The sequence below is a fragment of the Bombina bombina genome, chromosome 1, assembly GCF_027579735.1.
Source record: "Bombina bombina isolate aBomBom1 chromosome 1, aBomBom1.pri, whole genome shotgun sequence".
NCBI lineage: Eukaryota > Metazoa > Chordata > Amphibia > Anura > Bombinatoridae > Bombina > Bombina bombina.
In genome coordinates, this window is record NC_069499.1 from 1,494,441,734 (window position 1) to 1,494,456,124 (window position 14,391).

The 14,391-nt window shown below is 40.3% G+C and overlaps 1 protein-coding gene across 6 annotated transcripts in view; it reads left to right on the top strand.

Annotated features, from left to right (window-relative positions):
• Positions 1–14,391, top strand: part of LOC128653928 (uncharacterized) — a 155,520-nt gene that overhangs the window by 69,199 nt on the left and 71,930 nt on the right. For 4 of the 6 annotated variants that reach the window (XM_053707543.1, XM_053707519.1, XM_053707505.1 and 1 more), the window contains exon 4: positions 6,540–6,626. The exons of the other annotated variants lie outside the window; for them this stretch is intronic. In XM_053707543.1, coding sequence (XP_053563518.1) covers positions 6,540–6,626 — 87 coding nt within the window. The remainder of the gene's footprint in view (positions 1–6,539; positions 6,627–14,391) is intronic. 6 annotated transcript variants of the gene reach the window in all.

A 14,391-nucleotide genomic window follows, 5' to 3' on the forward strand; every position in this document is an offset into this window, starting at 1 on the left:
TAATATTTTATGTCGGATTAGCGCACTTGAGAAAACACAATCAGGTTGTTGGGTGTTTTTTTCCCCACTTTTTGCGCATTTTTGCATATTGTAACTTTAGCTTTTTGACCATCTGGTTAGCGCGCGAGTTTTTACTTACAACTTGTAATACACGCAGCATTCGATGCGGTCAAAAAGCCAAAGTTGAGCGCAGTTAGCGCGCAGGCGGGAGGGATAAATAGCACTCCACTCATAATCTAACCCTTAGAATCTTGTGAGGGATCTTGCAGCGCTGGAAAAGCATTTTAAATCATTTCATCTGGGTAGAGCACTTTAGATCATCAAGCCCTTAGTATCCTTGTTAATCTAAAATATGAAATTTATCTGCTTAGGTGGAAATTGGAGATACAGGGACAGGCATGCTGCTCTGGCTAAAAAAACAATGTATGTATTTTTTGTGTAGTATATACACAGGACCCCTATCAAGGGGTGAAATGGGTATGTGGCATTAAGGGCCCATCGGGCCAGGGGGCCCAGACCCTAGAGCCATGCTAACATGGGTTCATCAGCTCTGTGTGTTAAGGAGGGATTACTCATTCACCACCATAAAAATGTTTACTGGGATCTGTGAGTGTCTGTTTCTGTGTGAGTGCCTCTGTGCAAGTGTGTCTGTGTGTACTGTATGTCAGTGTGTGTCTGTAAGTGTATATGTACGTGAGTGTGTCTTTCCGTGTTAGTGCCTCTGTGCAAGTATGTCTGTGTGTACTGTATGTCAGTGTGTGTCTGTAAGTGTATATGTATGTGAGTGTGTGTTTCTGTGTGAGTGCCTCTGTGCAAGTATGTCTGTGTGTACTTTTTGTCAGTGTTTGTCTGTAAGTGTATATGTATGTGAGTGTGTGTTTCTGTGTTAGTGCCTCTGTGCAAGTATGTCTGTGTGTACTGTATGTCAGTGTGTGTCTGTAAGTGTATATGTATGTGAGTGTGTGTTTCCGTGTGAGTGCCTCTGTGCAAGTATGTCTGTGTGTACTGTATGTCAGTGTTTGTAAGTGTATATGTATGTGAGTGTGTGTTTCCGTGTGAGTGTCTCTGTGCAAGTATGTATGTGTGTACTGTATGTCAGTGTGTCTGTAAGTGTATATGTATGTGAGTGTGTGTTTCTGTGTGTGTGTGTCTGTAAGTGTATATGTGTGTGAGTGTGTGTTTTCATGTGAGTGCCTCTGTGCAAGTGTGTCTGTGTGTGTGTACTATATGTCAGTGTGTCTGTAAGTGTATATGTATGTGTGTGTTTCCGTGTGAGTGCCTCTGTGCAAGTATGTCTGTGTGTGTGTGTTTCTGCGTGTGTCTGTGAGTTTATTTGTGTGTGTCAATGCTTTTGTGTATCTGTGAATGTGACTATTCCTGTGTGTATTTCTGTGTTTGTGTATGTGTTATTACCATTACAACATTTTCAAGTTTGACTACACTCAAGAATAAAATGTGCACACATTTTAGTCACTCACTTTATTAAAAAATGCACAGGTAAAAGGTCCTTTCCCATCAATGGTTTAGGAAAATTGCCCTAAAATCTACTGAAAGTACAGTGAAACTTAGTTTACATTTGCATTATTTTAACTGATACTACACAGAAACCATTTTTATTTTTAGTGAATGCACAGTATATGTTATAGTAAACATGCCTTGAATACACTTCCCCTCTCCACTGCCAATATCCAAGTTCACTGGCAATGTGGGCAGATTTTTGTTCATGCAGCAATCCCTATTGTTTCCTATGGAACGCACATCAGGACAGAAAGGGTCAGCCCACTATTTTATAAAATATCGCCAGATGCACGGATTGCGAGACAGGCAATACAAAAAAAAGACTATTTCTCGTCTGAAGATCCTTTAAACATCAAGCCCTAAATTAGAAATAAGGAGTAAGCAAAAAAAACAAAAAAACAAATACAATATATATATATATATATATATATATATATATATATATACTGTACATATATATACTTAAAACATTTTCATGATGTCATTAAAATTTTCCAAATATGTCACAGAGCACCTCATATGCTGTATTTTAAATTACTCCCATATATTATTGTGGCCGCATTTTTAGCCAATGCATATTTCAGAATTTCACGAGAGCACGCCGCTGGAAGGCAGATTAAAGAACTGAAATTAAATATGAAACCCAAACTTTTTCTTTCATGATTCCGATTAAACATGCAATTTTAAACAACTTTGCAATTTACTTCTGTTATCTAATTTGCTTTGTTCTTTTAGTATCCTTTGTTGAAAAGCATACCTAGGGAGGCTTAGGAGTTGGGAGCAAGCTTCTGATTGGTTGCTGCATAAATATACCTGTTGTCATTGGCTTACCGTTGTATTCAGCCAGTTCCCAGTAGTGCATTGCTGCTCTTTCAATTAAGGATTCCAAGAGAATTAAGCAAAATTGATAATATAGAAGTAAATGTGAACGTTTTACTTTTTTTTTTGGTATCCTTTGTTGAAAAGCAGGTCGTTAGGCTCAGGGAGTGCACCTGTCTGGAGCATTATATGGTAGCGGTTTTGCAAGAATACTTGTAACGATGTAACATATTTGCAAGAGCCCTAGATGTAGTTCACCAGACAAATGTGTGCTAGCTACCCTGGTATGCTCTTCAGCAAATATTACAATTAGCACAAAGTACATTTGATAATAGAAGTGTATTAGAAACACTTTTAAAAATGTAGGTTCTGTCTGAATCATGAAAGAATCATTTTTGCGTTTCATGTCTGTGATGAGAGCAGGATGTGATGTCACTAGTTTGGGGGCAGGGCTTAGGTCCGGTGTCTGTGTCGCAGTTAGTTTAGTACAATCAACCTGACTAGATGTGTATTGCTATGCTCTGCAATAAAATAGAGTTGTACCATCATTGCTGTGTCCTGTATATGTCCTGCATCTCATGACATGGTGTCAAGTTCTGGACTACGCTTCTGTTTCTGATGATGACGATGTCGAAGTTTACCCCACCTGAGCCTTTTGACTTTTCTCAGCCTGCAGCTTGGCCCACATGGTGTCAGCGGTTTCAGTGCTTCAGGATTGCTTCCAAACTGAACAAGGAGAGTGGTGAAGTACAAGTTAATTCTCTTTTATACTCTATGGGGAAAGATGTGGAACCAGTGTTCAATGCTTTTACTTTCCAAGAAGGGGAAGAATTTAACTTTGATATAGTTATGGATAAACTCAGTGCCCACTTTGTGCCCAAAAGAAATGTGATTCATGAGAGAGCTTGTTTTCACAAACGTAATCAGCGTGTGGGAGAATCTGTGGAGTCATTTGTGCGCAGCCTGTATGAACTAGCTGAATTCTGTGAGTTTGGTGTTGCTAAAGAAGAGCAAATCAGAGACAGAATAGTTATTGGGATTGCAGATGCTGAAGTCTCACTGAAGCTGCAGTTAGAGCCTGATTTAACGTTAGATGGGGCTATTAGGATGGCCCGCCAGAGTGAACTGGTGAAAAAGCAAAGTGCTGATCTGAGGTCTGAGAGTATTGTGGATGAAGTGCAACAGTCTAGGAAAACTGCTAGTGAAAGGCACAGTGTGAGCGGTAGATCTAAAGTACTGGAAAGGCCTAGAAGTGGATGGGTGCAACATGCCCGATGCACACGGTGCTACCGGGCCCATGATCAGAGTGTTATATGCCCGGCCAGAGATAAAAGATGCAGAAAATGTAACAGAATGGGCCATTTTGAAGTGGTGTGTAAAACTGAATACATTAAGGAGATGCAGGTGGACAGTGACCAGGAGGGTCAAGAAGTGCCTTTTGTAGGGTCTGTTGTGGAACGGACAAGCTCAGAGGATGATTGGAAAGTGACTTTTACTGTAATGGGAGACAAAGTTGATTTTAAGATTGACACAGGAGCAGATATCACTGTAATGTCTTTTGCTGAATTTATGAAACTGCCTCGACAGCCCCAGCTGGCGAAGGTTACTACAAATGTCCATAGTCCTGGTGGCCGCATTGATTGTGTGGGGAAATTTCTTGCCAGCTGTGAGTACAAGCAAAGAAAGTTCACCATGTGGGTGCATGTGATTCGAGGTCAGTGTGTTAACAATTTATTGAGCAGAAAAGCAGCCTGCGACTTGGGCCTCGTGGCCAGAGTGAATGAGATTTCCGAAGATATGTTTGGCGAGTTGGGCCTACTGAATTGCAAACCAGTCCATATAGCACTTAAAGGTGACGCAGTCCCATACAGTATTTCTACTCCCCGTAGAATTCCGTTCCCGCTCATGCCTCAAGTGGAGAAAGAGCTTATGCGCATGAAGTCTATGGGGGTTATTGAAGAGGTTGTTGAAGTGACTGACGGCTGCAGAGTCAAAATACGCTCAAATTTAGAAAGAGTGCCTGGCTGCAGTTTGGGCCTGTGAGCGCTTGCAGCGTTATCTAGTGGGTTTGGAGAAATTTAGTCTGGAAACTGACCATAAACCGCTAGTCCCTCTAATCAACTCTTATGACATTGACAAAACACCCTTGACTTGCCAGAGACTTTTAATGAGACTGCTCAGGTTCAATGTCCAGGCAGTGCATGTGCCGGGGAAACAACTGGTTGTGGCAGATACACTATCCAGGCTCCTGCTGGCTGCTGCTGAAGAATCCTCCACAGAATCGGATGTGGAAGTGTATGTTGATTCAGTTCTGGCCTCTAAGTTCATTTCTTCAAGGAAACTGGAAGAGATAAAGAAAGAGACATATTTGGACACAGATCTGCAAGAGGTTATAAAGTTATGTCTTTAAGTGCTTACCAGCCAGAGAGGTCGCAGCTCACGGAGCTGGAGGGGTTGGTGCTCTTCCAAGACCGCATTGTAATTCCTGTCAGCATGAGGAAAGAGATGTTAAACAGGATTCACGATGGCCACTTAGGCATTACAAAGTGCAGAGAAAGGGCAGCTACAGCTGTGTGGTGGCCTGGGATCAGCTCCGACATTGCAAATCACGTGTCTAAATGTGCCTTTTGCCAGGAACGCAGGCCTACTCAGAGAAGGGAGCCCTTGATTTCTACTCCGCTGCCTGCGGGGCCGTGGCAGAAAATAGCTGCTGATTTGTGTGAACTGCACAGGAAAAAGTTCCTTGTTGTGATCGACTACTATTCCAGGTATTTGAAAATTGCACCCCTGAATGATATCACAAGTCAGGCCGTTATCATTCGCCTGAAGAGCTTGTTCGCCCGCTGGGGCATTCCAATGGAGCTGGTGAGTGATAATGGTATGCAGTTCGCTTCTACAGAGTTCAGTGCTTTCAGCAGGGAATATGATTTTGTACATTCCACATCAAGTCCACATTATCCGCAAGCCAACGGAATGGCTGAGAGGGCAGTTCAAACAACAAAATTCATTCTAAAGCAATCTGAGCCGTACCTAGCCCTCTTGTCATACAGGGCGACGCCCATTCAAGCCACTGGGTTCAGCCCGGCACAGCTGATGCTAGGACGCCAGATTCGCACTACTTTACCCTCAGTGGGTGTCTTCAAGCCGCCTGGCCCTGTTCCTCGGGACGAAGTCCTTAGGAGGGATGAAGAGGCCAAAAAGGGTTATCGTTTCTTCTACGACAGGAGACATTCTGTCAGGCCTTTACAGGAACTGAAAGCGGGCCAAAGTGTCAGAATTAAACTGGACGATGAGAAGAAATGGAAGACGCCTGCTACGGTAGTTGGCCGCTCTCCAGAACCAAGGTCTTATACAGTCCTTACTGAGGGAGGGACGGTTACACGCCGTAACCGAAGACATCTTCAGCCTGTACCTGAGAGTCTGGAACTGGATGCCTCAGTACCATCCCCGGTGGGATCCCCTGTTCTAAGAGAGGTGCCTTCCCCTCAGCAAGATCACAGCGGGGATATATCTTTGCCTCCAGCAGACTCTAATTCACCATCTTCTGTATCAGAGGACAGTTCATGCAAAGTTACATCAAGCGGAAGAGTGGTGAAACTTCCGGCCCGATATAGGGACTGACTTTAGCTAGAACAGCGACCGGAAGTATGGGCAGAATAATCCCATGGTCACTGTGGACTAGGGTAGTCTACCCCGATGTCCAAGTCAGGATGTAATTTATTTGTTTATGTTTTCTAACCTTTTTGTTTATATAATGTTCGAGAGAAAAAAAATGTTGTTGTATACTCTGTTCGTATACCTTGTTATTTGTTATATGCAAATGTATGCTTTGCCTTTGAAAAAAGGGAAGATGTGATGAGAGCAGGATGTGATGTCACTAGTTTGGGGGCGGGGCTTAGGTCCAGTGTCTGTGTCGCAGTTAGTTTAGTACAATCAACCTGACTAGATGTGTATTGCTATGCTCTGCAATAAAATAGAGTTGTACCATCATTGCTGTGTCCTGCATATGTCCTGCATCTCATGACAATGTCCTTTTAATATTTTGTATTTGCCTCCTGCATTAATATGTTTTTGTGTGAAATAAAATACGGCAATGTTTTTTTCACCGTCCATTTGATATCACAAAATACTACAAGTTAATTATATACATATACTTGTTATATATAAAAGGAATAGGACTTAACTTGAATTCTTTCTAACAGGTACAGTCTGTAAGAGTTGTAGCCTGTATTGATGATAAGAAGTTCAATTTTGAAATTACTATGCAAAATGGAAAAAAGAAGGTTTTGGTAAGAAAGTCAAAATATACACTTAAATGTATTAATTTTGTTGACATTTTTGGAGGGGTTTATATATTTATATATACACACTCTCAAACCGGACTGGGTACACATCCTATGACCCTGCAAAACTCCCAGCCCTGGATACTCACCAGCACACACAGACAGCTGCACAGCTTTCAGAGACTCATGCAGTTAACCCCCAGACAATCCTGGGTGCATAGGGAAAAACTAAATTATTGACACAAAACACAGAAAGTCTGGCACTCTCTTGCAAGCACACAGCTAGATTTATGCAAAATGGAAGAATCAGTTACAGCATTTGGCCAAATAATGATAGGCCCATGATCACATTATTAAGGTCTCTTCCTCCCTGGGTCTCTAACCTAGAGCTACAGAATGCATGCCTTCAAACAAAAACAAACAAGTGTGACACAGGCCTTTTGTAATTTCCCTAGACACATACAAGACAGAGAATTGTGCTGCACTCTCAAACTGAACTGGGTACACATCCTATGACCCAACAAAACTTAAAATCAAAACTAAATTTCTTTCTTGTAATTGGCAATCATGGAGTCCATGAGCTAGTGACGTATGGGATATACAATCCTACCAGGTGGGGCAAAGTTTCCCAAACCTCAAAATGCCTGTAAATACACCCCTCACCACACCTACAATTCAGTTTTACAAATGTTGCCTCCTATGGAGGTGGTGAAGTAAGTTTGTTTGTGCTAAGATTTCTACGTTGACATGCACTTCTCAGCATTTTGAAGTCCGATTCCTCTCAGAGTACAGTGAATGTCAGAGGGATGTGAAGGGAGTATCACCTATTGAATTCTATGGTTTTCCTCACGGGGAAATCTTTTCATAGGTTCTCTGTTATCGGTTGTAGAGATTCATCTCCTACCTCCCTTTTCAGATCGACGATATACTCTCATATTCCATTACCTCTACTGATAATTGTTTCAGTACTGGTTTGGCTATCTGCTATATGTGGATGGGTGTCATTCGGTAAGTATGTTTTCATTACTTAAGACACTCTCAGCTATGGTTTTGCACTTTATGTATTAATGTAAAGTTCTAAATATATGTATTGTACTTATATTTGCCATGAGTCAGGTTTATGTATATTTCCTTTTGCAGACTATCAGTTTCAAAATTGGGAAAACATATTTAGGAAGTTATTTTTTCTTACCTGGAGTATAGTCTTTTTCTTCAAAATTGACTGTTTTCATTAATTTTCGCAGGCAAAATTAGGCTCGCGAGACCACAAAATGCTAATATTTATTGCGTCATTCTTGTCGCTAGAATTTTTTTGGCGCAAAGGTACGTTCGGTGATGCAAATTCGCCAATTTCTGGCGTCTTAGTTGACGCCAAGATTGTGTCTGCCATGATGCGAGTTGTGTCATTTCCCGATGTTGTTAGCACCAAAAAAAATTATTTTTGCGTTGCGCGTCATACTTGGTGCCAAATAATTGTATTATTTAAACCCCACTTCCTATATTCCTCTTGCCTTTTTCTATGTTCAGAGGGCTATGCTGTTTGCATTTTTTCCAATTCCTGAAACTGCCATATTAGGAAATTGATAATTTTGCTTTATATGTTGTTTTTTCTCTTACATTTGCAAGATGTCTCAATCTGATCCTGTCTCAGAAACCACTGTTGGATTCCTGCTGCCTGATAACAGTTCTACCAAAGATAAGTGTATCTGTTGTAAGTTAGCAGAGATGATATCTCCAGTGGTAGTATGTAACAGTTGTCATGATAAGCTTTTACATGCAGAGAATGTATCCATCAGTACATGATATCCCTGTGAATATAAAAGATTTTATTGCTGATGCGATTCAGAAGGCTTTGTCTGCTATTCCACCTTCTAATAAACGTAAAAGGTCTTTTAAAACTTCTCGTAAAGTTGATGACATTTCAAATGACCGACAACATACTGATTTATCCTCCTCTGATGAGAATCTATCTGATTCAGAAAATCCTACCTCAGATATTGACACTGACAAATCTACTTATCTCTTTAAGATGGAGTATATTCGTTCCTTGTTAAAAGAGATGTTGATTACTTTGGATATTGAGGAAACTAGTCCTCTTGATATTAAAACTAGTAAACGTTTAAATTCTGTTTATAAACCTCCTGTGGTTACTCCAGAGGTTTTCCAGTTCCTGATGCTATTTCTGATATGATTTCAAAGGAATGGAATAGGCCTGGTACTTCTTTTATTCCTTCTGCTAGGTTTAAAAAGTGGTATCCTTTGCAGGAATTAGATTGGAGTTTTGGGGAAAAATCCCCAAAGTGGATGGGGCTATCTCTACTCTTGCCAAATGTACTACTATCCCTATGGAAGATAGTACTTCCTTTAAGGACCCTTTAGATAGGAAACTTGAATCTTATCTAAGGAAAGCTTATTTATATTCTGGCTATCTTCTCAGGCCTGCCATTTCTGTGGCTGATGTTGCAGCTGTATCAACTTTTTGGTTGGAAAGTTTAGTGCAACAGGAAACAGATCCTGATTTGCCTAGCATTGCCTAGCTTGCTTCAACATACTAATCATTTTATCTGTGATGCTATTTTTGATATCATCAAAATTAATGTTAAATCTATGTCTTTAGATATTTTAGCTAGAAGAGCTTTGTGGCTCAAATATTGGAATGTTGACATGGTATCTAAGTCGAGATTACTATCTCTTTCTTTCCAAGGTAACAATTTATTTGGTTCTCAGTTGGATTCAATTATTTCAACTGTTACTGGAGGGAAGGGAGTTTTTCTAAAGCTTCTAATCGTTTTTGTTATTTTCGACAAAATAAGGGACAGAAAGCCAAACCTTCCCCCAAAGAATCTGGTTCCAATTGGAAACACTCTTCAAGTTGGAATAAATCCAAGCCTTTTAAGAAACCAAAGCCAGCCCCCAAGTCTGCATAAAGGTGCGGCCCTCATTCCAGCTCAGCTGGTGGGGGCAGATTAAAATTTTTCCAAAACATTTGGGCAGATTCTGTCCAAAATCAATGGATTCAGAGCATTGTCTCTCAAGGGTATCAAATAGGATTCAGAGTAAGACCTCCTATGAGAGATTTTTTCTCTCATGCGTTCCAGCAAACTCAGTGAAGGCTCAGGCTTTTCTGAAGTGTGTTTCAGATCTAGAGCTTTCAGGGGTAATTATAACAGTTCTGTTTCAGGAACAGGGTCTGGGGTTTTATTCAAATCTATTCATTGTCCCAAAGAATGAAAATTAATTCCGGCCAGTTCTGGATCTGAAGATTTTTAAGCGTTTTGTAAGAGTGCCAACTTTCAAAATGGTGACTATAAGGACTATTCTGCCTTTTGTTCAGCAAGGTCATTATATGTCCACGATAGACTTACAGGATGTATATCTTCATATTCCGATTCATCCAGACCACTATCTGTTTCTGAGATTCTCTTTTCTAGACAAGCATTACCAATTTGTCGCTCTTCCATTTGGCCTAGTGACAGCTCCAAGAATTTTTTCAATAGTTCTCGATGCCCTACTCTCTGTAATCAGAGAACAGGGTATTGCAGTGTTTCATTATTTGGACAATATCTTGGTACTAGCTCAGTCTTTACATTTTGCCGAATCTCAAACGAATCAACTAGTGTTGTTTCTTCAAAAACATAGTTGGAGGACCAATTTACCAAAAAGTTCCTTGATTCCTCAGACAAGGGTCACCTTTTTAGGTTTCCAGATAGATTCAGTGTCCATTACTCTGTCTCTAACAGAAAAGAGACAAATGAAATTGGTTTCAGCCTGTCAGAACCTTCAGTCTCAATCATTTCCTTCAGTGGCTATGTGCATGGAGGTTTAAGGTCTCATGACTGATCCCCTTTGCTCATTTTCATATGAGACCTCTCCAGCTTTGTATGCTGAATCAGTGGTGCAGGGATTATACAAAGATATCACAATTAATATCCTTAAATCCCAATGTTCAACTTTCTCTGACTTGGTGGTTAAATCACCATCGTATAATTCAAGGGGCCTCTTTTGTTCGTCCAACCAACTAGACTGTAATCACAATAGATGCAAGTCTTTCAGGTTGGGAAGCTGTCTGGGGATCTCTGACAGCACAAGGGGTTTGGAAATCTCAAGAGGCGAGGTTACCAATCAATATTTTAGAATTCCGTGCTATTTTCAGGGCTCTTCAGGTTTGGCCTCTGTTGAAGAGAGAACCATTTGTTTGTTTTCAGACAGACAATATCACAACTGTGGCATATGTCAATCATCAGGGTGGGACTCGCAGTCCCCTAGCTATGAAAGAACTATCTTGGATACTTTCTTGGGCAAAATCCAGCTCTTGTCTAATTTCTGCGGTACATATCCCAGGTGTAGACAACTTAGAAGAGGATTATCTCAGCCGTCAGACTTTACATCCGGGGAGTGGTCTCTCCATCCAGATGTGTTTTTTCAGATTGTTCAGATGTGAGGTCTTCCAGAAATAGATTTGTTGGCTTCCCATGTAGACAAGAAACTTTCCAGGTACCTGTCCAGGTCCAGGGATCCTCAGGCAGAGTCGATGGATGCGTTAGCAGTTCCTTGGTTTTACCAACCTGCTTATATCTTCCTGCCTCTAGTTCCTCTTCCAAGAGTGATCTCCAAGATAATCATGGAACATTTGTTTGTGTTTCTGGTAGCACCAGCATGGCCTCACAGGTTCTGGTATGCGGACCTTGTCCGGATGTCCAGTTGTCAACCTTGGTCACTTCCTTTAAAACCAGACCTTCTGTCTCAAGGACCGTTTTTCCATCAGGATCTCAAATCATTGAATTTGAAGGTATGGAAATTGAATGCTTAGTGATTAGTCATAGAGGTTTCTCTGACTCAGTGATTGATACTATGTTACAGGCTCGTAAATCTGTTTCTAGGAAGATTTATTATCGAGTTTGGAAGACTTAGATTTCATGGTGTTCTCATAAATTGTCCTGGCATTATTTTAGAATTCCTAGAATTTTGCAGTTTCTTCAGGATGGTTTGGATAAAGGTTTGTCTGCAAGTTCCTTGGGACAAATCTCTGCTCTTTCTGTTTTATTTCACAAAAAGATTGCTAAGCTTCCTGATATTCACTGTTTTGTTCAGGCTTTGGTCCGTATCAAGCCTGTCATTAAATCAATCTTTCCTCCTTGGAGTCTTAATTTGGTTTTGAAGCTTTACAGGCTCCTCCGTTTGAGTCTATGCATTCTTTGGATATTAAACTAATTTCTTGGAAAGTGTTGTTCCTTTTGGCCATCTCTTCTGCTAGAAGAGTTTCTGAATTATTTGCTCTTTCTTGTGAGTCACCTTTTTCTGATTTTTCATCAAGATAAGGCAGTTTTGCAGACTTCATTTAAATTTTTACCTAAAGTTGTAAATTCTAACAACATTAATAGGGAAATTGTTGTTCCCTCTTTGTGTCCTAATCCTAAGTATTCTTTGGAGAGATCCTTACATTCTCTGGATGTTGTAAGAGCTTTGAAATATTATGTTGAAGCTACTAAAGATTTCAGTAAGACTTCTAGTCTATTTGTTGTCTTCTCTGGGTCTAGGAAAGGTCAGAAAGCTTCTGCCATTTCCTTGGCATCTTGGTTAAAGCTTTTGATTCATAAGGCTTATTTGGAGTCGGGTCAGGCCCCGCCTCAGAGACTCACAGCTCCTTTTGCTAGATCAGTCTCCACTTCGTGGGCTTTTAAGAATGAAGCTTCAGTTGATCAGATTTGCAAAGCAGCGACTTGGTCTTCTTTGCATACATTAACTAAATTTTACCGTTTTGATATATTTGCCTCTTCGGAAGCAGTTTTTGGTAGAAAGGTTCTTCAGGCAGCTGTTTCAGTTTGATTCCTCTGCTTATGTTTTAAGTTTTTTTCTTTTCAATTATGAGAAAAACTTATTTTTTCGGTTGTGGATTTAATTTTTTTCAGCGGAAAATGGCTGTTTTTATTTTATCCCTCCCTCTCTAGTGACTCTTCTGTGGAGTTCCACTTCTTGGGTATTACTATCCCATACGTCAATAGCTCATGGACTCTTGCCAATTACATGAAAGAAAACATAATTTGTGTAAGAACTTACATGGTAAATTAATTTCTTTCATATTGCAAGAGTCCATGAGACCCACTTTTTTATGGTGGTTATGTTTTTTTGTATAAAGCACAATTTTATTTCCAGTTCCTTTTTGGATGCTTTTTACTCATTTTTTCTATCACCCCACTACTTGGCTATTAGTTAAACTGAATTGTGGGTGTGGTGAGGGGTGTATTTATAGGCATTTTGAGGTTTGGGAAACTTTGCCCCTCCTGGTACGATTGTATATCCCATACGTCAGTAGCTCATGGACTCTTGCCAATATGAAAGAAATGAATTTATCAGGTAAGTTCTTACATAAATAGTTTTTTTGGTCTTATGCCTCTGCAAAATATATATATATATATATATATATATATATATATATATATATATATATATATATATATATATATATTTATATATAGGCTTTAATGGTTGTTCCATACTAGCTAAGAGTACAAAAAGTGATAAAAAAAGGAGCGCTAAATCAGCTTTTCCAGGACTTCTGATAAATAAAATTTTAAAGGATATTTAAATAAATATTTGAATGACTATCCTCCCGAATATGCAAAATAAGTTTATGTGTCACAAAGAATATAAAGTTAATGAAATTCAGCTATAAAACTCTGTTTAAAGATTTATTTTGTATATTTAAAGTCATTATAAACACAAAAATAAAGTCATGAATTTGAGACATAAAAGTACATAAATAAAAGTTCATAAAAAGTTCATAAATGTTGCAGTTATCTATAGCCCCCCTGGACCAACCTCCCAATTCCTTGACAACTTTGCTGCCTGGCTTTCTCACTTTCTCTGTACACATACAACTGCTCTAATCCTAGGGGACTTCAACATCCCCATTGATAACCCATCTGGCCCTCTCACTCACAAACTCCTTTGGTCTCTCACAATCCACCCTACTCACCGCGACAGACACTCTATTGATCTGGTATTCTTCAACCGCTGCTTCCTTTCTGATGTCACCTGTCGCCCATTTCCCATCTCAGCTATAATCTTAATGTACATGCTAAACCTATTTCTCCCCCCTCGCCCCCGCACCTGTAGAAATCTGCACACTGTGGATCCTCTCCAAATTTCCAACCTTATTCAAAAATGGCTCCCCCACACTTCCACGGTATCCTGCCCTGACCTTGCTACAAACCACTATAACAATACTCTCTCCTTTGCACTTGACACCCTTGCTCCTCCACAAATACGCAAAACCCCACGTCGTCAGCTCCAGCCCTGGCACTCTCAGCAAACACGCTATCTACAAAAATGCTCCCATGCTGCTGAACGTACCTGGAGGAAATCCTGCTCTGAACCCAACTTCCTCCACTATAAGTTCATTGTTTATTCTTACTCCTCTGCCCTTCACTTAGCCAAGCAAAACTACTTCTCTTCTCTTATATCGTCTCACTCCTCAAACCCTAAACGTCTACTCAGATCTACCTATCCACCCCTGCACTCTCCCCTTCTGTCCTTTCCCACATCAGCGACTGCTTATCTGGCATTTCTTCCTGGATGGCCTCTCACAACCTAAAAATCAACATGTCCAAGACTGAGCTTCTTCTAATACCCCCATCTAATTCTACTCCAATTTCTAACTTTACTATCACTGTTGGCGACACCACTATCTCCCCATCACCCCAAGTCCACTGCCTAGGAGTTACACTTGTACTGCAATCTGTCCTTCATACCCCACATCCAATTCCTCTCT